Consider the following 27359-nt stretch of genomic DNA (forward strand, 5'->3'; position numbering starts at 1 on the left):
TGATGCCCCCCTGACCTTAGAGGAACTGGTCAGGGCAGTATCAGAAAGCCCTAACGATAAGGCAGGGGGTACGGATGGCCTACCTTCAGAAGTATATAAACATCATGGGGAGGTTTTGCTTCCATTACTACTGAAGAGGGTGGGAGCGAGATATAGGGGATATTTCAGGTGATACATGGCAAATATTAGAAAGGGTACCCCTAATTTCACCATCACCAGCACAATGTTTGACACAATTATTTATAACATACAGGGTATATAGAACATCAATCAAAATTATTTAAGTGGGTGATTTAATACATATGATGTGGAATTGTCCTAAGCTGGCTAGATATTGGCGAGAGGTAGTGAATACAATTAATGAAACCTTTAATACATATATACATAAGGACCCTAAAATTTGCCTGTTGGGCTACCTTGATGAGGAACTTATGCTCCATGAGATTCTGATACCAGTTAGCAGATTACCGTTTATAGCACAAAAGCCAATTGCCCTTTAGGTGGATATCTCTGAGTGCACCTTATTTTGAGGAATGGCGCTTTCAGGTACACGACTACATTTTGATGGAACAACTGATCTATTGTAACAGGCATACCCAATTACCTGTACAAACTGTGGAAACCATGGATTTCGGTTCCACGGTTAGCCCCATCCTCATTGGCTTTCGCTGATCTTTAGAAGGGTGGGCAAGAGTAGCTATGGATAGTAAAATTTACCAGACAGAAAATGGAGGTAGAGGGTTTAATCAGTGGGTGGAGAAGAAACTACAGGTGGCAGAGGTAACTTTTTATATAGGTACAGATACATAGAATACTACAGTGGGCAGGATATGGAACAGTCAGTCATTCGATTTGCTTGAGGTGTTTTTTTTTCTCTTTGTTTGTCTTTCGTTTGTTTTTTTAATAGGTTATTTGTGGCTAAATACTTGTTATGACGTTTAGAGAATATATGCAAGAAAAAATAAATAAATAAAAAAGGGGGGAGTTGGTTTGGCAGTAGTGACCAGTTACCAAACTCCTAGCTGACCAAGGTGACTTCTCCCATTTCAATGGGAAGTACTGAAAGCAGTTTTCAGGAAGGTTTTCAATCAAAGTGGAGCCCACCCCAAGTAAAGAATGTGTAGGAGACATCTCCAAAGCCCACACAAACAGTCTCACTCGCAATATACCATTGCAGAGATCTCTAGTGCAAGACCTTCTCTACTTCACCTATATTAACAGGCTTACAGAAATTATAGCAATAAACGTGGCTGGTCTTTGGAAACATCTCTTCACCACCAGATTGTATTACCCTTCGACAAAAACTATATTCTCACATTCCTACAGCCTCAAAAACATTCTTCATCATGCTTTGTAACCCCCAGGGTCCTTTTGTACAAAGAACAGCAGCAACATCAACGCTCTTGATGAATATGTGGTAGAAATAGTTCTCCCCCTGCATCAGTCCCACTACCCTGGAGATCTGTCATGCACCTTGTGAGTTACATGGTCAAGTAACTACTGTATTCTTAACTGGTCCTGTTGTGACCTGGAATCCCAAGCCTAGATAAATGGCGCTTGTAATGTACCCCCTTCCCTTTATTTATACATTCTGTATACCCCATTTCTCTTAAAATTAACATTTGATAAACGCAGACAAATAAGGCTGAGATCACAATGGCGTAAGAACAGATGTTTGACGTGTTAAAAATGCCCCTCAAACACCTATGCACAAGAATCAATAGAGAGCACATTTTGCTGTTCATATTACAAATGCATGAATAGTTAGCATAGCTTCAAAATTGAAGCTTCTCAACGCATCCCATTCAAGTCTATGGTAACGTTCTGCAAACGCTTGACAGGCGTTTTTGCCGTGGTTTTGGGGCGTTTGCGGAACATTAAAATCTGTCACTTTCCATTGTGGAGCAGTTTTAACGCTCATCAAATGCTACGAAACCGTGCATAGGGATAGTTTTAATGCTTACAAAATGCCCCATGCTAAAGCTCATTGACGCATGTCTGACGCCCATATTAACGCTTTACAAGTGCAATAGGAGCGTTTGCTGAGCATCAGTAATTTAGCAAGTGTGAACAAGCCCTGAAAGATTTTTTCCTTCTTTTATTACGGTGTTATGTTTTTCCACAGTTCTTGGGTTACTAACATACTACTTACAAAATACATAAGGTTTTGTATTGTGTGCAAGCTGGGAGCATGCTAGATTCCTAATATGACATACTAGAGCAGTTGTATACTGTAATAAAACAGACTAGCATATTTTGAGATAATTTTCACTGACCGGATACTGGAATTTAGAAAATATTTTTGTAGGTTAGGGTTCAGCCCTGTACAAATGATTAACAAAACCTCTTTCAGGCTCAATGTGGGAGGATGGCACAGTAGCAGCCTTCATCCCCACGCAGAGCCTTGGGCAGCGAGGGTTATATATAGTATACAATGTACACCGTGTCTGAGCCTAAAGAAGTAAAAATCTGAATTCTCTCTGGCATAAGTAACTATATTTCAGGGGGGAGTAGACAGTTTTATATAAGTGTTTTGGGGATGTTACTTTAATATTTTGGAAGCAATCAGCAAGGAAAGTGAAGTCAATCTTGCTTTAGTGCCACTTTACAATCTAAATGCAGTGAAAAACGGTCATGTCTGCATCAGGTGTGCATAAATTACCCGAGCCATAGCTCAGCTTTTTATCTGTTAGAATTTTGGCGTTATATTTCGATGCAGTCCTTTGTGTCTCCATCCTTTGTGGATACGATTATCCCTTTGGGTTTGCAATAGCTGGGGCTTTTGAGCAGAACTGGGTTTCCTGAAGATGAGGTCGAGTTCATAGAGGAGCTGAGAACGTTCACACGATAAATTGTGAAAATTCACTTCAATCAGTGGTGGGACAAGGTCCTCTCTCTCCCCAGCAATCGTAGCAAAGTGGTTCTACTTTAAAAAAGGAGCTTCAGGTGCCTTCAGAAAAAAAAATTTAAGTCAGCAGCTACAAATACTGTAATATTAGGACATTCACCTCTGCGGGGAATGCAGCCAAGACGATTTTTCAATCAGCTCTTGGGTGCTACCTGCGCCACCTCTGCTAATGGAAACCAGCAGCGAAGCCTTGTGGCTTCACAGCCAATTTCCTACTGTGCACGCTGCGCTTTGTGATTGGCCCAGCAGCAGGGAAGGGGGGGGGGGGGGGCGGCGAACTTCTGGCTGAGATCAGCCGGAAGTGGGAGCAGGTACCTGTCAAAACAAGCTACCTGCTTTCCCCTCCCCCCCCAAAAGGTGCAGAAACGTGGCAGTGGTGGAGGCAAACAAGCAGAACGTCCCCTTTTGGGTGGAGCTCCACTTTAAAGCTGATCATCAGAGAAAGGAAAAATGTTTTCTTGCAGTGGAGCGGTCCCTGCACTACAAGGGTTAAATACAAATAAAGGGGGCTGCAATAAGCTTTTTTTTTCTCTTTTTAATGGCTTAAGAGTTTAAGAGGAAAAAAAAAAAAAAATCATGTTAAACATACCTGCTCTGTTGCAGTGGATTTGCAGAGCAGCCCAGATCCTCCTCCTCTCGGATCCCTCTTTGCCGCTTCTAGCCCCTCCTTCCTGTTGAGTGCCCCACAGCAAGCAGCTCCTTGTGTCCATTCAGACACGGATCTGCTGTTCGGCTCCACCCCTCTCTTCCGATTGGTTAACTGACTTTGACAGCAGCCAATGTCACCGCTTCTGCCTTTACAAATCCTAAATCTTATTTTAATATTTAAAAGCCAGGGAAATTCAAATAAATATGAGTAAAAAACTTTTTTCATAGTAACATATAAAGATTTGGGAAAACTCCAATAACCTGACATATACAAAATAGCCACTTAATCTCTAGATTTATACTTATAAATAGTGGGGTACCCAGGCACCCCATGGTAGCCATACAGATCCCCAAATCTACTAACAATGAAACAAACTTAGCTTCAAGTTGAAACCTAACCGGAAACAAAGAAATTAAAAAATAAAATAAGATGTTTTGCCAGCCAAGTAATCCAGGTAGCCCAGCATGTTTCTCCAGGCTATGGTGTTCCACCGCTAGAAAATATTCCAGATCCATGAGCGAATCTATTTCCAGTACACATTCAACCAAAGTAGGCACCACTGAAGATTTCCAATGTGAAGGGATTAGGACTCTAGCCGCTGTCAAAAAGCCATATTACTTACCTAATCCTCTGCTTCCTGGACTAGCGGCACTCTCCTCTAATCCCCTACATTCCAGCAGTGGACTCTGCTTTGGCATCCTCATGTTCAACGCAGGTCTATGGTCTTTGCATTGGACTTGATGATGTGCAACCACCAGAGCATAGGGGAGAAGAGGCTGCACGGCCAAGCGTTACATCCTAAAGCGAGGCTGCGGGGAACTGGAAACGTAAAACTGCTTTTTATGTCCCCCCTAGACCTAAACCAGCATTTAGCCCTTGCAGCACGGGGACAATGCAAGAGCACTTTTCTGTGCTACTATGACAGCAGGAAATATAAAATAAAGTTAACTGTGCTACCCCAAAATGTTAGATACACCACACTTCAAAACCTAAAAAAAATAAAAATAAAATTCCCTTAAAAAAAACAAAACAAAAAAAACAAACAAACACCAATTTGGCACAATAGTATATGTAGCACCGGCTCCTGAAGAGCATGCGCTATACGTTTTGAAAGTTAAGGTTACACCTGAACTGTAGTATTGTTTGGGTACAATTGTTTAAAATTTGGACCTCAGCATCAGTCTGACTGGACTATTGGATGTTCAGCCTGGCCACAGGGGGCACCGTCTCTTCTGGCAGGCATGGAACCACAGTCTGGCTGGGTGCTTTAAGGTTACCTTCTGTCGGAAGCCCACCCAGTGGGAGGGTCACTCTTGCTGTGCTTTCTGGGACAGGGTAGTTAAGATGTGGATGTCACGTGGTTCGGGGTTCCGGTCCAGAAGTATGTTCTGACTTCATGGTCCTGGTCCTCCTGACCAGCCCCCAGGAAGGCTATGGCCTGGGGTGCGGATCCACCAGACTTATTGTCTTGGGGCTGGCTAGCCCGAGGCAAGGAAACTAAAGAAGGATTCCGAGGTGGTCCGGTGCCATCTCCGGTAGTTGGAGAGGCCTAGTAACTTTGTAGCTATCCAGGGGAGGACTCTTGAGAAGAAGGCTATGTACAGGTTGGCTTCTTAGCAAGAGCCTGGTAAGGCTGAAGTACCTAAGTGAATCCAGTATCATGGGTATCACCAAGCTGGCTGAAAGATCCAAGTGTCACACGAGTGTTCTACAAAAGTGTTTGTTTCCTGAATGTTCTACAACGTCTGTGGCAGAGACATATTCCTGTATGTTCTACAACAACGTCTGTGGCAGAGACTTGTTCCTGAGTAAGTACCTTGTTGGCTGCTAGGCCTTGTGAGAGAGGGACTATCTAACTTGAGTGAACATCTAGTTGTGAATGGCTATTCTCTGGATTTAGTCAAAGTAAGAAAGTCCTTCGTTATTGACTTTGACACCAAGAGTACCTGAACTTTATTCCTAACCCTCTGATCCTATTTCAAGAGACTGTTCGTTGTCTATGTTTTTTGCAAATAGAAAAATCCCTTAATGTGGATCTGTCGTCAGTCTCTAAAGTTACTGGGCCATCTAGACACAAAATCGAGGAGGAGAAGAAGGTAACGGTAAGCCCAATCAAACCAGCAGCTCCTTCGGGGGTCAGTGCTACATATATATTGTTTCACACATACTATATCCAATCCTCATAAAACTAAACTGACATATACTTCAATATAAACACCCAATATTGTTTAATTCTAATTTGTATAGTGTCCAGTTTATACACTGTGCCAGTAGCCACTGGGGATCTATGACAGCAGGAAATGCTAGAAAATAATGTTGGTGAAAAGAAAACTAACCAGAAGTAAAAAAGAAAAAAAAAGTAACACGAGACTGGACATAAGATGAAAAGAAAATTTCTTCTTCTCTTCAAAAGATTTAAGACGTCTGGTATGGAGGAGGAATGGCCCAGAGCATTTCCTCTATATTTACTGAATATCTAGTGACATGAGTCATTATGAAAGTAGGAGATCTCCACCAACCAGAGGCATTTCAGTCACAGCACATAAATGGTGTGATTAGAAATTGTGACATCACTATACCTAAAATAGAGCCAGCACCTATTACCATAGAACGACAACTACAACAGACTACAACACAAACTGTCTAGTTGATCTAAGGGCCATCTACTGCCTTACCTGTCCAAGGTCCCACACACACACACACACACACACACTATTAGATTTTTGTCTTCAGATTTACCAAATCCATGTAGTTGAAGGGCCTGCCTGATTGTATACAATTTGAAACTCTAAAAAGGTTTGACCTCATATTATATGGTTTTAGTAAATCTGAAGACAAAAATCTGCAGAAAATCTAATAGTGTGTATGGAGCCTAAGGCTGCATTCCCACTTGAGCGTTTCAAAGTCACGCGATTTTGCAGAGTTTTGGTTCAGGTCACCAATGTAAAAGGCAGAAAAAAAAAAAAGCCTGTAATCTGGCCCAAAGAAGCTCATGTTTTTTTTTTTGAGCCGAGGGCATTTTTCAGGCGTTTTGCTTCAGGTGACAAAATGCTCAGATGTGAACAGATGCCATTGAATTGAACGGGATTTTGCTTGTTAGGCATTTTATGAGCTGAAAACACTGAGGTGTGAATGCAGCCTCAATGTACAGGGTCACATTATAATTGAAGGTACTGCATATCTCTGAGCTCTGTCAGTTTTCACTGCTCTCCCTGCCAATGCTGGACAGAAAGGAGTGCAGAAACACGCATCATAAGAAAAACGGAAGGGTTATACTCCCCCATCAAATTTTGGTTTTATTGATGCTGATGGCTGCCATCATTGGAGATTTAACCTTGCTTTTCTGTATAGGGCAGTGATGGCAAACCTTGGCACCCCAGATGTTTTGGAACTACATTTCCCATGATGCTCATGCACTCTGCAGTGCAGTGGAGCATCATGGAAAATGTAGTTCCAAAACATCTGGGGTGCCAAGGTTCGCCATCACTGGTGTAGGGTGTCAAGGTTATAAAACAGGGCAAATGTAAAAGGAAAAAAAAAAAAAAAAAAAAAAAAAGATTCCCCATCCGGGCATTAGACGTCAATAAAATTGAACGCAAGCATTGGAGGAGGCCATGAGAGAGCTAGGGAGCAGAGGGGGTCTTGGGAGGAAGCAAAGAGGATGGTTTGGTTGGCAATATACACACACCATTATCAAAAGTATTGTGACGCCTGCCTTTACATGAACTTTATTGTCATCCCAGTCTTAGTCCGTAGGGTTCAATATGGAGATGGCCCACCATTTGCAGCTATAACAGGTTTGATTCTTCTGGGAAGGTTGTCCACAAGGTTTAGGGGTGCGACTATGATAAGGTTTGGCCATTCTTCCAGAAGCGCATTTAAGGTCAGGAATTGATGTTGGACGAGAAGGCCTGGTTCGCAGTCTTTGTTTGAATTCATCCCAAAAGTGTTCCATCGGGTTGAGTTTAGGACAGTCAAGTTTCTCCACATCAAAACTCGCTTATCCACGTATTTATGGACCTTGCTTTGTGCACTGGTACGCAGGCATGTTGGAACAGGAAGGGGGTAATCCCCAAAAGTTGGAAGCATGAAATTGTCCAAAATGTCTTGGTATGCTGACGCCTTAAGGAATTCCCTTCACTGGAACTAAGGGGGCAAGGCCAACCCTCGAAAAAACCTCCCCACAACATAATTCCCCTTCCACCAAATGATTTGCACCAGAGCACAAAGCAAGGTCTATAAAGACGTGGGTGAGCGAGTTTGGAGTGGAGGAACTTGACTGGCCTGTACAGAGTCCTGACCTCAACCTAATAGGTAAAATATGTTTAGGCTTTAAAACCATTTTAATATCGAATTTCAACCTTAACCATTCAAACCGTTAAACGTTCCAGACAAAATGTAAAAGCAGCAGAGCCTACAGTTCTTTGCACAGAAGATGCCCATGTGTAAGAATCAAACTTGCTTTAGCATGTAATTAACTGATTTAAATGAAGTGTAAATAAAAGAAAAAGGGTTACCTCTCGAAAGTTTAGTTTGTTATCAAGGTCTTCATCCACTTCCTTGATCATGTTCTTCAACCCTATATGTGTCTGTGGAGCTCCCAGCTTCTCCATCATCAGCTTCAGCTCCATTAAGTCTATGAAGTTATCGCGTCCTGTATCATACCTGCAGAGGAAGCATTAAAGGTCACACACTTGAAGCAAAGACAGAAGGCATCTCAAAACCCCACTAAAAAGTCTGACATTGTCACCCTTGTGTAGCAGTGGCAGCCAGTGGTCTCAGGACCCGCTTCCTGGTTGGCTGAGAGGTAGAATCATTGTGACAATAGCGAATGTACATTCGCTATGGTCACACAACTGGTGGGCTGCGGGCACAGTGCTCTGCCCTGAGCCCACTCTTTTCTGAAGCCTATTAGAGCCCCATTAGAATCCATGCATCTGGCTCCCTGCATGTAGATCAGAGGGACAGCCAGAAGCATGGATGGTGCCCGTTTGCCCCTAATGGAAGGTTGTGTATGTTAAAATCTCAAAGTTAGGCATTCTATGCTTTATATGGCACTCCAAACTAGTTTTCCCTCAGTAGTGACAGTCTGAGCAATTTCAGACAGGCGGCAAGTTTACTGCCCTCTGAAAAGCAATAAACATGAGTTTTAGATAGTGGTATAGCAGCATTTGGCAGGCATTCAGGAGGCCTTACTGCTGCCTCCCGATGTGTTTTTTACCAAATGGAAATGATACATTGAGAGACTGGGCTGCAACTTTGAGCCAAGCATTGGACTTGTGGTTGAGGAGCAGTCCAATTGATCTGGTCCAGTTTGACAGGCAATGCCACCTGTAAAATTCGGCAACCCAAGTTGAAAATGCAAAAGCCGTAAAAGCAAAGCATTGCAGTTGCGGAATGTGTAGAGCCTTGTCAGGCGGAAATGTCAGAATTATGGTGGGCTACCAAGGGCAGTTAAACTACAGCTTAGCCAGCCGTTTTTTTACAGCCCTCCAGCCACCAGTATGAAAACTCTAAAATGTAGGGCTTTGCAGGATAAAATATGGACATAGAAAACACAGGGCTGTCAGACAATTCAACGTCTCCCAGGCATCTATGCAATCTATACATGAGTGAACCGCCAGTTCTGAGTGTTCCAGATAAGAGATGCTTGGAATATGGTATGCCACAATTTTAGACACTGAACTTCAGAAGACCTATAAAATAAGGAGCTACTAGTATCTGAAGGAAAAATAAGAATCACAACTCCAAGCACTTTTATTATGCCTAGGTGTGCATGACTTAGTTACTGTACAAAGCTGTGTTTTTATAACAGAAAGAGGAGGTGCACCAACATGCATAATCTGAGCAACCTGAAGGCGATAATGGACTCCCGAAACAAATTAGAGATGGAAAATGTCTATGGTGTCCACCAAAACCAGCAACTCCTGTGACTGACAACTTGCATGCTCAAATGAGCATGTGAGAATGTCAGAAGCACCGGTACAAGTTAAGCCTACCATACACTGATTGAATTTCGGCCATATCCGATGAACCGGCTGAAATCCAAGCAGTGGGTGGTTTCGGTGTCACCCTACCATCTGACTTTCTTTTTTTTTTGGTTGAATAAAGGAAGGAGTCAAGAAAATATTTTTTTGGTTGAACAGCGATCAGCTAGAATCACCATTTGGCAGTGCCAACTGTATTCTGGCAGCTGCCAGCACTGGCTTTAAGAATACAATAGCCTCAGTGGGAGATTAACAAATTTGTTAGCATATGGTCAGTTTCACATTATCTAGCAGGTAAAAATATTTCTGCAATCTGATGGATTTTGATTACACAATTTCCTCACCGTGCACCAGCGGGTCACAGATTTGCAGAGGCTCCAGTATTCAGGGGGTGAGGACAGCCAGATCTCTTCTCTTCTGAGAACAATGGCATAACCACCTGTCTATAGGTTAGCCTTGTTGAGTTAAGCTAGCCTTAAAACTGTAGAATTTTGTTTGATTGAGAAAGTATAAAAATCACTCGCTTGTATATTTGATGGTGCCTTCATGTACTCGACTAATTTTGTCGAAGTACCATGTCAATGTCTCAATATTTTACTTACAGATTAAAGTGATAAAAAAAAAAAAAAAAAAAAAAAAACTTTTAATATTTCATACTTACCAGCTCTGTGCAGTGATTTTGCACAGAATAGCCCAGATCCTCCTCTTCGCAGGTCCCTCGCTGGCGCTCCTGGCCCCTCCCTCCTGCCAACAAGCATGCTTGCTCCAAAGCTGCTGCTTTGCATGGCCATTCACACACAGCCATGGCTCGGCCCTACCCCCTGCTCTCCCCTCACTGGCTTTGACCAACAGCAGCGGGAGCCAATGGCTGTTGTCTCAGCCAAAGAGGAGGGAGGCTCTCATGCACATAAAAGGAATGAAGGTAAAAAACCTTTTCCGATAACATGCTGCATTCATCTTGCCATCAATTTTGATGAGCCACCACCATGCTTCACAGTAGGGATAGCATTCTTGTCACTATAGGCCTTGTTGACCCCTCTCCAAAACACAGCACTTGTAGTTGTGACCATAAAGCTCTATTTTCGTCTCGTTACTCCAGATTACAGTGTGCCAGGAGCTGTGAGGCGTGCCAAGATCTTGTTGGGCATATTGTAAGACTTTTTTGTGGCATTGGTGCAGTAAAGGCTTCTTTCTGGCAACTCAACCATGCAGCTCATTTATTCAAGTAACGTTGTATTGTACTCCTTGAAAAAAAACACACCATTTTTTTTCCAGGAGGTATATCCTCTGAGGTTACCGGTAAGTTTTTCTTTGTATTCCCAACAATTCTTCTGGCAGTTGTTGCTTCAAAATGTCTTGGTCTACCTGACCATGGCTTTTTAGCAAGACATCCTTAAATTTCCACTTCCTAATAAGAAGTGATTGGACACTACTGTCTGGCATATTCAAGTCTCTGGATATCTTTTTATATCCCCACCATCTATATAAAATTTCACAACCTTGTTACGCAGGTCTTTTGACAGTTCTTTTCTGCTCCCCATGGCTCAGATCAAGCCTGCAGTGCATCTACGTTAGAGCCAACAAATTCATTGATTATTTACACACAGACACAAGTTGCAATTTAAAAAGCCACAGATGTGGGAAATTTACCTTTAAGTGCCATTCTAACCTGTGTGTCTGTACCAAGGACAAGCATTCTAGGGCATGGAAACTTCTGATCAGGGCCATGTGGGTAATTTCTGTTATAATTATAATCTTAAAAAGGAGCCAAATACTATGCGATAATAGATGGCTTCCTATGATCACTATCCTTAAAAGACAGTTTTTTGCATGATCAGTCATATTTTTACCATCAATGTCAAAATTGCATAATTTCTGCCATGGTATGCAAACTTTTGAGCACAACTGTGATTTTAGATTATATATTACATACATTTGATGATTTAACCCCCCCATTAAAGATTAGAAAAGTGAACCACCATTACATCAATTCCACTAGTGTATCACCAGATTAAAGTGGTTGTGAATTCCGACATATTCCCAGTAAAGTGAACAGCCTAAAATAATCCACAGAGATTAAACAAATCCTCCTACATAGGTTTTACTTGCTTTACATGCCTTCAAAAAAGGCAGATCATGGTAAAAATCTTTGTTCATTTGTAGGGTGCACAGAGAAGGGGGTGGAGAGGCTGCAGTTAGTATGAGAGCCGATTGTAGGAAAGGGACACCCCCCCCCCCCCCTTCACCATCCACACAGCATAAGAACTGTGCTCTGAATAGACCAGCTCCGTTCTGAGCTCTCCCGCCACCCCCCCCCCCCCCCCCGAGCACAAATGCGTCTGGAACACTTGTCAGAAGAGACTCATAAACAGAGGAACAAAGCACCAGAGAGAAGAGACACTTAGAGCTTTGGAGAGAGACAAGTAAACAATACAGATATGTGCTTTGCTCAGGTTCCACGACTGAGGTTTACAACCACTTTAACGCCTCATTCATATGGAATTTTATTACCAGCTGTAGCAAGAAAACAGCAGTGCAATCTTGTGGCTGGATTCATAGGTAGATACAGAGCATTACGACCGCTCGGCCTGAAGAAATGACAGGCTGACAACAGCCACAGGTGTCCACTTGTAATACCATATAAAGTGATTACCTGAGGTTAGGGACAGATGTAATCTGTTTACATCCAAGGGCGATCAACTGTCCCAAACTGCATGTGTGATTACATGCAAATACACGCAGGGAGCAACAGCCGCATTGACATGTAAATCCAGCCACAGAAATCTGCTGCAGCTAGCGATAAAATCCAGTATGAACGAGGCCTAGAAGATCACGTTTGGCTAGCATTTTCCTCTGCATTTCTCTGCTTTGCATTTTTTACATATTTGAATCCCCTGGTTGCTAAACTTCCAGAGTTAAAACTATGAAACAGAGTACTCTGGGAACAGAGCTAAAAATAGCACGGAGCAGAAAAAGGGAAACAGTTTTGGTTCACATGGATTGTGGATGGGCTGATGGTTGTGTGTTAGGGTGGAAGTAGAAAGGGGAAGATTAAGCAATGTGATAGGAGGAGGGCTTGGTATCAGAGGAACACACACAGTCCATTTATAGACAAGAGTCGTAGCATGCTGAAACGTATAGAGCGCTCTGTGTCTGCGTCATCCAGCAGCACACAGTCATGTTATACTTCCAGACTGTTTGATCAGTCATATAAAAACTACACATCGAGGAAGAGAACTCCAACACTAACAGAAGTGAGCCAAATAAGGAAGGAGGGATAAACACAATGTGTGTATAATAACCAGGCCTGGTTAGGTATTGGAGAGCTGCAACAAGGATAGCATTACTACGGTTAATAATTAAGTTTCAGTGACAAAGGTCTGGAAACTCAATTATATCATAACCACATGCTTAGTGACTGTATCACAATAAAGGGCACCAGTTAAAAAACGCAATGGGCTCTATCATGCTGTTTAACCCATACAGGCAATCCCCAGGTTACAAACAAGATAGGGACTGTAGGTTTGTTCTTAAAAAGTGGAGGACCACCCTAAAAAAAAAAAATATATATATATAAAAATTTTTATTTTTTAAACTTACCAGAAACCCCTGTTGCTATGGCAGTCTTCCTAATCTGCCCCTTCCTATTCTGCGGCACCGCTTTCTCTTCGGCGAGCGGCCTCGTTGCCTTCTGGGGCATGTGTGTCCCAGAACATAACGGGGCCATACAAAAAAGCGCTGCGCGACTAGTGCACAGTAGGTAACGGGCATTGTTTTGCTGTCTGTGCCCCTGTTCAGAAGATTTCACCTCACTTTCTGTCCCTGTGACAATTGGATTTTGAAAATTTTGGGTTGTCAGAGAAACAAGGATTGGTGATAAAGCATCAGTGGAGGAGACACCCTTTCCCCATAATAATTCTTACAGGAGAGAATTTCCCTTCCTAGGGGTAGATTTCCTCTCACTTCCTGTTGTCTCCCTCCGTTTGTAAGTAGGAGTTGTTTGCAAGTCTGATATTAGTAACTAGGGGACTGCCTGTACTTGCACACAGGAATTTAGTACTGTAGCAGAACAGTGTCTTGAGCATGCGTAAAGTCTGAGTTTTGTTCATTTTTGTTTATAAATCAGCACAAGGGACGGTATTAAAGCCGAGCATAGATTTATTTATTTTTTCCCCCATCTTAGGCCTCTGGCACACGGTCTGTATGAGCATCTACTTTTCAGCCGTTTTTTTTTTTTTGGTATGCATTTACACACATACATTTGCAAAATTTTCATGCAAAAACATTCTTGCGTTTTTTGTTCTGCACAATATGTAAAATGGTCATTTGCACACAGTGCGCAAGCGCATTTTTTTTTGTTTTTTTTACACTGAGCAATGCACGACGCTTGTTTATGCGTCTGTGTGCTTAGGCACATTACAATTAATTGGCTGTATTTTAGCTCTGTAAGGGGGAAAAAAAAAAAAAGGTGTACTGAGCTTTCTTTCCAAGCTGCAGTGTGCAAGAAGCCTTAGGAAACAAAAAAAAAAAAACCCAACAATGGATATTGATCAACATGACGACATTTCAACCAGTCTAGGACTCCATGGTCACTCATTTTCTCATGAGAAATAAAAAAAAAAAAAAAAAAAGGTCTCCTCGAATTAAAGGTCATTGAGCTGCCTTAGATGGAGTCCACGTGATGGTTTACTGGAGTCACCCCCAGCCTGCCCCCCTTCGATCTACAGGATAACTACAGCTCGTTTTGCTGGACTTCTGTGGATCACAGGAGGGCAGTTCGTTCTGCGCTCCTGTGACCCGTTTTCAGCAGACAGTGGACTAAAGCTGGCTGATGTCACAGAGCTAGTCCAGGCTCAAGCAAAATCGCAACAATGTAGTCAGGATCCGCCCACTTGCCTGGACCAGCACCCAGCTCAGGCTCTCAGCGAACGACTGGCTGGCCGCTCCCGCCCCCTCCACAGTCAAGTGCTCCAATGAGTGCAGGGTGTTGGGATGGCATAGCAGACAGCTAAAGACTGACAGTCACCAACTCTCTGCTCAGGGAGCTCTGAGAACCAAGCGATCTGTGGCATTTGATTGGTCTCAGTCTTAGAGGCGCCAGATTCTGCATCCACTTGGGCCAGTATGATTAATAAGAAAAAAAAAAAAAAAAAAAAAAAAAGAAGAAGAAGAAACCCCCCCCCCCCCCCCCCACACAAACACTTCTCTTTTAAGTCAGCACAGCTTACATAGGATAGTGCCACAATTTATCTTGATGTAAATTTCTTGTTTAGATGTTGACCAGCTTTTTTCTTTATTTTCTTTTTTTACACTATATCTGGTAATGTACACTTCAGCGTTTGCAGACGTATACTCTAGCGCTTTACATAGATCTTTCTTGTCATGTTATTGTGCAACTAAATCATAAAAAGTAACATTAAACATAAAAAAGAAACAGATTCCTCCATGAAAATGAGATGGATGGAGGAATCCCACGGCCAGGACATTGTATTCTGAAAGCAGATCCCACCAGGGGCAGAGGATAGAAGATGTCAACTAAGGCTGCCTGTAAGTGGATCAAAATTTGGCCGGTTCAGAAGGGACTAGCCAAATTTTGATTCATCTACGGCCATTCCCATTCGACAGAAGTCGATTGTGCAAATGCTGATTAGTGTATATTGACAGCGGAGGAATCCCGCTATCAGAATACAGTAGCACAGTGGGGAAGATTTCTCCATTCCCCTTGCAGGAATGGATGTGGGAACCTTCTATGGCCAGTCTAAGGCCCCATTCACATGGTGGGTCTGCTCAAGGATCCTCTGGTGTTCCAAGTAGAGCAGGCGGATGACAGGTCTGCTTCCACTCAATTTATACAGAGCGGACATGGATAGAGCCTGCGGGCCAGGTGTAAACTAAGCTGTCAGTTTACCTCGACTACCCTCCAATCTGATCTGACCGCACAGAGGACAACAGATCTCCTTCAGTTTGTTTTTAGCGGACTGGATTCGAATGGAGGTGGGTGGATGTAAAAAATGGACACATGTCGGTTTACACCTGCCTGTCCATAGGGGTGAATAAACCTTCCAATCAGGTCTGCCTGAAAAATGGACAGGCGATCAGAACAGTTGTATGAAAGGGGCCCAAGAGTGCCGCCAGCAACAGATTTTTTTTTTTTATTTTTTTTTTTTTACATAAAATAAGGGTCCTTGGAAGTGGCCCTCTTTTTTCCCCCCTTTTGTCACTTGCTGATCCTGCCAGAAACCCACCCCTGTCCTAGGGTGACAACTCTTTCTCACCATACTGCATCTATGGCAAGGTAGTGTTGTCATCCTAGAACAGGACTATGGAACAGCCTCTTTGCTCTATAATAAAGGGTGGGTGTGAGGACAGGTACAGAGCATAGTAGGTTAGCAGCCAATATTTTTGGCCGGATCAACAAGTATTTTTTTTTTGTGCTTATTAAATGAATATAAAAAATGCTTTCAGCAGAATATTGAAAAAGAACCCAATAGGAAAAGTGCATGGTTAGTGTTTACATAGCACTGAAAAGAAAACCTGTGCTTTGTCTATTAAGCGGCCTATGGCCGACTGGCCCACGTGACAGCACTGGCCAATCGGCAATATTGCAAGGGGGTTCATAGTCCTGTGTAAGCCATGACTCTGCTGCCGTTTACACGGGGCTTTCAATTCACTCCCAGAGAGAGTGGGTAGTGTGGGCCTATGGTGGTCTGCATTAAAGTGCACTTGTTACTAAAGTTAAAGCACAGATTCACTTTAAGTAGCTTATGCCAGGGAACTAGCATTTACAGAAAGAGGCCCGCAATGGCAGTCCACGTACTCATATGAAAAGGTGCATTTAAAAAAAAAAAAAGGGAAACTATCATGGCCTTTGGTCTATTTAATTTCAGCATTTATTTTTTTTTAAAAGATTAAAATGTTATAAAACAAAGATTCCATTAAAATATAATAGAATTAAAAAAAGTGTATTACAGGTGGTTTTCATTGCATAGTTTGCTTGATTTCTATGAAGATATTATCAAGCTGCGTTTTCTTTCTGGCTGACTCTTTAGAACCTGAACAGTGTGCACAGGGTCAGAACTGTCAGGTTTGTGCTGCCAACTGTGCTTCCTTACTTCCTGTTGAAATAACAGGTGCCATCAAAACAGCAAGGGAGGAAAATCTTTCCAAAGGGGACACAAACAGCAATAAGAACACATTCATAGTAAAGTGTGTGAGGGTTAGCACCCTTTTATTGCTGTCCGAGTCCCCACTCCAGTAACTGGTAACCCCAGGACAGAAATGCAGATGACAAAAAAAAAAAAAAAAAACAACAATAAATCGGAGGGCTCTGAGGGCCAATATCTCTGCTAGAAGAGGGGGGAGGCGGGTTGTCTTATCAAGGTCTATTGTTAGCAAAAGTTGCAAAAAAAAAAAAAAAAAAAAAACATAAAATTTTCTAAGTGCTCCTCCTTCTGGCTACCATTGGTAAATATGAAATATTTGCAACGCAAAAGCTCATTAATCCACAATGAAAATAAAAATTTTATATTCTTAAAACAGCTCTTAAGGCTTAATTGACATAATATATCAAGCCTTTCACTGCAACACAACATGTAATACCTACATCTGCAATTCTTATGCTTGCCCCCCTGCCCCTTCCAGGGTGACAGATTTTGTGGTCATGTTTTGCAGAATGTGCTAAAAATATTATGCTGAGGCTGCATGACATTTCTAAACACCGGAAAAAAAAAAAAAAAAAAAAGTGAGACAAAATGACAAAGAGCTCCCTAGGATCCATGTTATATCAGTTCTTGCAAAAAAAATAAATAAATAAATAAATAAAAAACAAAAACAAACATTGAGGTTTCCCCATGGGGTTTTTTTCATAGGGGTTTTTTCCCCAGCATCGGGCAGTATAACCATAACCAATTTTGTGGGTAGCATATCTTGATGCATATTCCCTGTAACAAAAACTTTACCATTTACTGTTCAATCTGCTATCCAATCCAAGTTGTCTTGTATTATGTAAACTGGAGCTCAGGTTTTAAACTTTTGTATGGTGTAAAGGGAAGAAGGAAGGTTTCTGCAATAGGAGCTTTTATACTCTCCTTTCCACTTGTGTCTCCTAAAATGAAAGCCTAGTTTACTGCATTGCAGTATTTTCACGTGCGTTTAAGCCCCCCTTACAATTGCCCAACACATATATGCAGTAGCAAAATGGTGGGCTTTAACACCCACATTGTGCACATACGTGACACTGGGCATGTTTCTGTGCTGAGACTGCGCTCACCGTGCGCTCCCAGCACAGAGACTATGAAAGACAGCTGTTGTCTTAGCCAATGAATGGAAGCCCACTGGCTCCCGATCATGTGACTGCTGTGACAGGTGGAGGCAGTAAAAGCAGACAGATGAGCTGCAGTTTTACCACCCACCTAATCAGGGACATGCAGCTGCTTAGGGCAGTACACATTCTGCAGCCCTGATGCATTGCTTCTCAGCCAAAATCAAATCTCCCATAACATTCAGTGGACAGTACCGCCGCCAAACCTAACCCATTAAAGTGAATGGGACCCCAGTGAAACTGTGTGCATTGCCCCTGGTTGTCACGCAGTGGTTTGGCCTTTTCAGGGTTAAAACATGTCCATTGACTGCCCTTTGAAAAGTGATCCACAGTGGAATGCTTTTGAATGGGCTAACGTATGTATGAACGAGCGCTTAAAGTTTAGCTTGCTTTAATTAGTTTAAAATTTGTCACACCCACCCCACCAAGCCTATTCACTCTGAAAACTTTGCTGTCATGGTATGTGGAAGCATGTCAGGAATACATATATAACTCATCAAGACACAAAAGTAAAAATGAAAATCCAAATCACACCAGCCAAGTATGTGCCCTACATGTGCAAACACACCCGCTAAAAAGAGAAATGCTGTAAAAAACATCCAGCCTGCAATGGGGGGAAAAAAAAAAAAAAAAGTTGTGTGGGGTTTTATAGAATAAAAATAGCTGAACATAAAATGTACAATATGGATGTCTCTCTACAGAAAACTAGTACAGTGCAGAGTCTGACAGCTACAGAGGAATGTCACCGACAATGACACAACCAGGCCCTCCCCCCAGTATGAGCAACTGTTGGAACTTGTCAAGAAATTTCGATCAAGATAAGGAAATTGCAGGGGAAGGGCAAAGCTAGACAGGCAAAGAAAAGAGAACTAATAGCAGAAATTAAAGCTACAGAGGTCTCAATGATACATTCTGCATAGAAATCTTAAGCCTCAGTCAAATCTATGGGTTTTTTTTAGTGGACATTCCTGAACACACATTAATGCATCTCATAATGTCTCAATGGTGCCATTCTCACTGAGGAGAATCTGCATTTAGAAGTGGCGAGTTCAGCTCACTGTAGAGGAAATAGAATTCTGTGCAGCCAGGACCCGATTAGAAACTCACACTGCTGCAATCATTTTGATCCATCTTTCAGTGCAATTATGTAGTGCTACTTGGATGCAACTTTAGTAAGGTTTGTATTTTCTATGGGCTGAAAAATTGCACCAAAGTAGTACAGGAAACTTTTTTTAAATTACTCCATTACTCGCACCATTAAAAAGAATGTGATTTCCTTAGTCATGCGGTTTTGTCCAACTCAAGTCACATAAAAAAAAAAATATATATATCGCACCTCTCTGCCAATCCCTTCACTGGCTTCCCCTAACCCACCGTATAAAATTCTGAATGCTAACCACAACATACAAGGCCATCCACAACATTGCCCCGAGCTACATCACCAACCTCATCTGCAGAGGTCACCCAGGACCTCCTACTCTCTAGCTCCCTTGTTACCTCCTCTAATGCTTGTGTTGAGCACTTCTCCAGAGCCTCTCCCATCCTCTGGAATTCCCTGCCCCGGTATATCCGAACAGCTCCTAACTAGGGATGCACCGAAATTTCGGCCGCCGAAACATATCGGCCGAAAATTGTGTTTTCGGCAAAATGCCGAAAGGAAAATCTTGCCGATAATGGGGCCGAAAATGGGGGCGGGGCCTGTGCAGGGCTCTGCCCCCTGGTGCCGCCCATTGCACAGGTGTTTTCCTGGCTCGTCCCCAGTCCTCTGTCCTCCGTCCTCCCTCCTCCTTTCCTCCCGCCCGACAGTGCGGTGATCTCCGTGTGTCACGGAGCTGTGCATTGAATTGCCCGGGCGGCTGCAGTAACAATGCCCCGCCTCCTGTGACAGACGGTACACTGATCCAATGGCGGGACATTGAATCAGCGTGACGCGATTACAGGAGGCGGGACATTGTTACTGCAGCCGCCCAGGAAATTCAATGCACAGCTCCGTGACACGGAGATCACCGCACAGATCCGGGCATGGGTGAGGCTGCATTTAGACACTGCATAAGGGGGAAAGAGTGTGCCCAGGGCAAGCATTGCAGAGTTTTGTCCGCAGCTAAATCAAGTTTTTTGTGCCCACAGTGCTGCTGCATCCAAAAGTCATTTGTTTGCCTCTGAGACTATCTACCTCTGGCCACTTGTGTGAATGGAGCCATGCTATATAAACCAGGTCACAGGACAAAGGCTGTGCTCCTTTTATTGACCATATAAAAAAAAAAAAAAATAATCTTGATTTTGACCCAGCTAGTTTATCGCCATGTGATAGAATGGGGAAGGGTTAAGTTATTGCTAGTAAAGGTAACGATATGATCATTTCCAATAGAAGTCTGTTGGAACGGAACCAGGTAGCTTGCTTGGGGCCAGTTCACACCAGATGCAGTTCCATGTGTTTTTTTTTTTTGCACAAAATGCATGCACAGTGTTTTCCATGTATTCCAATGGCTCTAGTTCACACCATGCAGTCAGTTTCCACACCGGAAACTGACTGCATGGTGTGAACTAAAGCCATTGGAATACATGGAAAACACTGTGCATGTATTTTTATCAGGCAGGCTGCATCTGAGGGGGAACTGGTGAGGCTGCTTTGATCTCCTGTACCATGCCTGCAGTCTCTGACCAGCTCCTGTACCATGCCTGCAGTCTCTGACCAGCTCCTGTAATATGTCCGCAGTCTCTGACCATCTCCTGTAATATGTCCCCAGTCTCTGACCATCTCCTGTAATATGTCCCCAGTCTCTGACCATCTCCTGTAATATGTCCCCAGTCTCTGACCATCTCCTGTAATATGTCCCCAGTCTCTGACCATCTCCTGTAATATGTCCCCAGTCTCTGACCATCTCCTGTAATATGTCCCCAGTCTCTGACCATCTCCTGTAATATGTCCCCAGTCTCTGACCATCTCCTGTAATATGTCCCCAGTCTCTGACCATCTCCTGTAATATGTCCCCAGTCTCTGACCATCTCCTGTAATATGTCCCCAGTCTCTGACCATCTGCTGTATGAAAATATTTTTTAAAAAACAGTCATTTTCGGTATCGGTGCCATTTCGGTATCGGCCTAGTGTATTTTTCATTTTCGGTATCGGTTTTCGGCACCAAAAAAACCCATTCGGTGCACCCCTACTCCTAACCTGTCCACCTTTAGGAGATCCCTGAAAACTCACTTATTTAGGGAAGCACACCCACTTAAACCCATCAAATCATTCCCCGCATCCATTACCTTTTGTACCACCACCCCCTCCCTTTAGAATGTAAGCTCTACGAGCAGGGCCCATCTGTATTGTACTGTAATTGTGCTGTCCCCCTTCTACATTGTAAAGCGCTGCGTAAACTGTTGGCACTTATATAAAATAATAATAATAATGTGAACCAGGCCCAAGACTTCTCCCATATGGGGACAAATATCTAAAGAGGGCCTCTAAACCTTCACATGCTAGAAACTATCCAAATACTTAAAAAATAAATAAAAATAATAGGTTTTAGCTGGAGTTGGGCTTTTTTATTCGATAGGGGAAAACAGAGCTTGCCCCAGGTATTGAGTTACTTACCTTGTCCCCTGGATCCTGCGATGTCTCCCCGCAGTGTGAGCGGCTCGTCCTCCGCTCGAATCACCACGGAGCCAGGCTCTGTTCCCTGCGAAATCCGTTAAATACTGAAAAGTAATGACAGTGACAATTCCGCAACTGAGCAAATTTCTGTGTTTTTGATTTGATTACATTATTGAATAATTTTTATTATATTGTTATTTGGTGTATTTATTATATTATAATTTATGATTTCATTTTTCAAACTAGATCATACCCGGGATGTCTACTAGACTCTGGTTTGGACAGATTTAAGTGAGTTATTCCTAAGAATTACAGGACTACAATATAAAACGCCAAATTTCCATGCAAAATAATTGTACCGCTTTCAGCACCAAAAATCTGAAATAACGATACTGCCAGGGAGGTTAAATGTGATAGTTGCATTTGTTTTTAATCTTTCTTTCATTTTTACCTGGAGATCAAGTAAATTCCTCTTACATACGTATCATCCCAAGGAGCAGGACTTCATCAGCGCACACCGATTGACATCACTCGTGGCAGTCTCCCCATGCTGACTCCATGTGGTTTTATGTGACAGAATGCTTTTTTGCTGACACTTAATGGAAGTGCCTTGTATGCAAGTGTGATTCTCTCTTTTTATCATATTAGATGTCAGCAGAGAGCACTAGATACTTCCTGTTTTATTTGCATATATTAGGATATCGGGACACCGATGACCTTATGCTGCGATCCCCTGTATATGAGCTGATATGGTGATCCATGTGCTTTTACACTCTGAAGAGGTTTATTGCACTCTCCAGGATTTTGCCCACAAGGGAAAGCCTTTTTGACTCTTTGTTGACTCAGAGGTCCCATCATTGAGGGGAGCGGCAAAGAGTGCCTTATGGTGCAGGTCACACTTCTGGCACCGATTTTCAGTCTTCATTGATGCACATTGAAGTTACTTTTCGGAATCCTGATTTCTATATGAACTTTTTATGATTTTTCCTTTCCAATAACTAGATCTTTCATGTATTGATTTATTGGATTAGGAGTTGTATTAATTGTTATATTTAGCGCTGCACTATTCTTTGTACAAGAGAGGACATGAACTCAAAAATTAAAGTCTGCAGAACATGTAAAATTGGTAACTGGGTCCAAGCAGTAGCCTGAACTATCTGCTGTATGTCTTGAATCGTTCCTGAGAAATAGCAGCACATTCCTGGTATGCGAGTGTGCCTAGCCACTCCTGTGCCTACAGCCTCATAGCTGTATATCTGCAGAGTGAGATCTAAGGCCCTGCTGCCTCTTAATGCTAGTCACAGGAGAACTTGTCATGCAACTACTGTGCTGCTTACTGTAGGCTCCAATGTGAGGAAGGAAAGTCCTGTCTCTATTAAGATGGCTGCCTCCACACAGAGACAATGCAGAACAAGGCATCGCAGGTGCAGCTGCATGGAGACACTAGGCAAAACTGATGATTAGCCCTATGCCCACTGACTTTAGTGGAAACAGCTCCCAGACTTCAGTTTCAGTGGGAATAGACACTAGACAGGGCAGGACCAATCTGACCACCAACAGACACGTCTATAGCTCAGAGGGGTCCAAAATGTGAATGATTACCTTTGCTTTCCAGGCATCTCAAGCAGCGGCTCATCAAGAAAGACAACAGCAACTAAACAAGGTGTGCTAACCAGTTTAACCACAGTGATCATGAAGAGGATAAGGTTACTACCATAACTTGTTTGTCGCTATATTTGGACTGTAAGCACCTTGTGGAGCAGATACTCATGTGAACAATATGATGTATTCTTTACAGTAAGTAAAATGAATGTTTACTTCAGCTTTCAATGGTTCGTTGCTTCTCTGAGTTTAAGGAAAAAAGGAAAAAAAAAAAAAAAAAAAAAAAAAAAAAAACCCAACGAACAACAATAGGCTTTACTGGTACAGAGGATGACAATGATATTAATGCACATTTTTTTATTCGATCAACTTTAAACCATATTTATAAGAGAAAGAGGAATTATGTACAAATATCCCCCATAAATATGCATCTCTAAGACCCCTTTCACACCAGGGCGTTTTGCTGGCACTATAGCGTTAGAAATAGCACCTGCAATCCGCCCTAAAAAAGCTGCACCATTGTTTGTAGTGTGAAAGCCCGAGGTCTTTCACACTACAGCAGTGCGCTGGCAGGACATCAGGGAAAAGTCCTGGCAGCAGCTTCTTTGGAGCGGTGAAGGAGCGGTGCGTTTACCGCTCCTCCACCGCTGCTCCCCATTGAAGTCAATGGGGCAGCGCTGTAATACCGCCGGCAAAATGCCGCTATTGCGGCGTATTGCCGGCAGTTTTTTTTAAACCCTTTCTCGGTCGCTAGCTGGGGGGGGGGGGGGGGGGGGGGAAGCGCCCCGCTAGCGGGCAAAACGCGCCGCAAATCCAGAGGCAAAATGCTGCTAAAAATAGCGGCGTTTTACCACCCACACTATGGGCGGTGTTGTGTGAAAGGGGCCTCAAAGTGTGTCATATTATACAAGATTGCATCAATCACATCCACAAGGTCGATGCATTTTGCATAAAGCTGCTTCAAGAAGGAATGGGAGATTTTTGTACATGTTCCCACTTAAAATAAATAAATAAAAAAAATGGGTTTTATCTTGATTGAATAAAAAAAATTGTCATGTAATCGCTGTGACCAATGACAGCAAAAATTAAAAAAAATTGTGACAAAAAAAAGAAAATGTAAGTTAAACTCGTCATGCCACTAAATACCTTGGACTGTCAACTTTCTAAAAAGAGGTCATTTGAGTGTTATTTGTACTTTCCTAGCATTTGCGGGCCTTAAAGCGGAGGTCCACCCTAAAGTGGACCTTCCGCTCATTGGAATCCTCCCCCCCTCCGGCGCCACAATTGGCACCTTTCAGGGGGGGAGGGGGGTGCAGGTACCTGTACAGTACAGGTATCTGCACCCACTTCCGGCGTAGATTCTGCAGAAGGTACGCCCCTTTCCTAAAGTCCCACACTGCCTGCTGGGAAATACACAGATCCCAGAGACAGCGGGGACCATCCTTATTGCGCAGCGCGACTCATGCATGCGCAGTAGGGAACCGGGAAATTAAGCCGAAAGGCTCCACTTCCTGATTCCCATACCCAAGATGGAGGCTGCAGCACCCGAGAGACGATCGAGAGATCGGCTTCGGGTGCCGACATCGCGGGCGGGTAAGTGTCACTATTTTAAAAGTCAGCAGCTGCAGTATTTGTAGCTGCTGGGTTTTTTCAATTTATTTTTTTTAAACGGCGGAACTCCCGGCAGACTCCCGCTTTAAGAAATAAGCTAGGCTGCCAGTACATCAGGATTAATAGATTTTTAGATATATAACCATAGTTTGTGGACTCTACAACTTTCCTAAAGACTAAACTGATACACCGATTTGGGTTATTGTCACCAAAGAAATGTAGCAGAATACATTTTGACCTAGATTTATGAAGAAATAAAATCCTGAAAAATAAGACTAAAATAAACGTGCTGTTTTTCCAAACTGTTCTGTCTTTTTTTGTTTAACAAAAAATAAAACAAAGCAGCGATTAAATACCACCAAAAGAAAGCTCTAGTTGTGTGAAAAAAAATTCTTGCACGACCATGCAATTGTCAAAGTGCGGCAGCACTAAAAGCTGAAAATTGTCCTGGGTAGGATAGGAATAAAAGTGGTCGGCATTGAAATTGTTAAATATCACTGGGTCATCCTCTGTACCAGGAAAAAAAAAAAACAAAAAAAAAAAAAAAAAAAAAACACACACACCTCCATCTCACATTTACGTTTCTCCGGAAAAACATAAAATTGGTGACGGATCGAGAAGTTCATTGGTAAGCGACTACATGAGTTCAGGGAGGGAATTTGAGGAAGCAGACAGTGAAAGCAGCTGTTCAGGACCCCGGCGGCAGCACTTCAGCTGCACAGAGCTAGGATTGTCAGTGACACAGCTGCACGTCAAGCCTCAGAAGTATGGCAAGCGGTCCCCAAACTAGGCTCGCCAGCATTTCAGGGCGGAGGTCACATGCAGAAAAATAAAGCTACAGCAGTGCCAGGCCCACTGACGAATGGTCATTACAAAACTACTCTAGAGACAAGTCTTGGCAGCTTTAACCACACACACCCAGCTCCTATACACAGAGCGCTGCCTCCATCACACACACACACACACACACACACACACACACACACACAGTGCACTGTACATAGATTACAACAGCCTTTCTACCATGGAGGAACCCTTCAAATAGTTTTAGGTCTCAGTTAACTTCTTTAAAAGCATTAGGTTTACAATTGATGGTACATGGGATTTACTTAATCATTAGAAATAATAATGGCTAGAAAACAAACAGTGACAATTGTAGCGACCCCTTGCATTGGTGGTCAGTGTGGCCAGGAGATCAACCTTACATTGGTGGCCAGTGTAGACAGGTGATTAATCTGTCATGGTTCTCTTCTCAAGAAACCTCTAGCAACCTCTGGGGAAACCCTGTTGAAAAAAGGGCAAACTAGCAAATGTAACAAGCAGGTGACTTGGCAATGAGGCTAGTCACGGGGAAAAAAAAAAAAAAAAAAAAACCTGGCAATCCATCTCCCCTTCCCTGAGGATCCTACACTGGCTAATCGTAAAGGATTGGATCACATTCAAGACCCTCTGCCTGACCCACAAATGCACACAAGGAAACGCTCCCCGATACTTATGCGAAAAATAAAACACTACACTCCCAATTGCAACCTCCGATCAACTAACCAAGACCTCCACCTCATCCCCAAATCCCGGTACAAATCAAGGGGAGTACGAAGATTCACAGTCCAAGGACCACGGCTATGGAACGCCCTACACACGAACTTCCGCCTAGAAGGAAACCATCGGGCCTTCAGGAAAAAAACTCAAGACCCACTTATTTTAAGAAGGAAGTCAACGCAGGTTGGATCAAGCACCTTGAGGAGATTCAGTTTGCATTTGCAGTGCTATACAAGTCATGCATTCATTCAAAAGAGGTCAGATCGGCATAAATAGTTGATCAGATGTCACATGCAGTTAGTGCAGTGACAAGGGTCTTTTAGCACCCAAGATAAGAACTCCAACATGCACCCCTCACTACAAGAGCTGTGAACTACTTCAGCAGCATGAGTTGCAGGTCCTACCCTTTTCACCCCCCACCTGTCCAAGGCAGCTGCCTCTTACGACTACCCCTTTATCAGAAAGTTGCTGAAAAACCCATGCCACCTTCACCACATGTTAAGTAGAGATCATGTTTTATAAAATGTTCAATAGGCTGAAACAGGACAAATTTCTTAAAAAGAGACAAAAAAATAAAAAATAAAAAAAAAGGGGGGGGGGGGGGGGGGCTTGCACATTTCTTCTACTTAAAAGATAAAGTCTGCCATTTCCGATAATAAATACATTTGTAGTAGAGGAATGAGGAACGCTCTATCTAGTGTGTATATAAGTAGTGCAATAGGGTTGGTGATACAGAAGGTGAGTTACAGAAAACAGCACAGAGTGAATCATAAGGAGAAGTAAGGAGGGGTAGGAAGAGGAACTATGAATCAGCCAGAGGGGACGGTGACGAAATCCACGCTCACCCCGGATAAAGGAGGAAAGTGCAGGTCTGACAGATCTAAGTGCAGGAGTTAGAGAATAACCCACATTCTGAAGGGGGTTTGGCAACCAGTTTTTAGGAGATCTTAAAAGCACAAGTAACCTCCTGCTAGTCTACTGATGGACCCTGAAGACCCCCCTCCAGGCTACCATTAATGGACCACATAAATCACATTTCTGTCTAAGATATGCAGACAAGTGCAGACCTGTGAGCTCAACCCATCTACAGAGTTTGTATACAGAAAAAGATTGCACATGTGGGGAGAGTAATACTCCCGATCACTTATTCC

General features: G+C 42.9%; 1 protein-coding gene across 1 annotated transcript in view; it reads right to left on the minus strand.

The window, feature by feature from the left end:
- The window catches only part of EFHD1 (EF-hand domain family member D1), a 41336-nt gene that overhangs the window by 11388 nt on the left and 2589 nt on the right, over positions 1–27359 (minus strand). Inside the window, exon 2 of the mRNA XM_077488492.1 lies at positions 8075–8222. Coding sequence (XP_077344618.1) covers positions 8075–8222 — 148 coding nt within the window. The remainder of the gene's footprint in view (positions 1–8074; positions 8223–27359) is intronic.

This window comes from Lithobates pipiens, unplaced genomic scaffold (genome assembly GCF_037356315.1).
Source record: "Lithobates pipiens isolate NorthernLeopardFrog02 unplaced genomic scaffold, aLitPip1_a1.2 Scaffold_18, whole genome shotgun sequence".
Classification (NCBI taxonomy): Eukaryota; Metazoa; Chordata; class Amphibia; order Anura; family Ranidae; genus Lithobates; species Lithobates pipiens.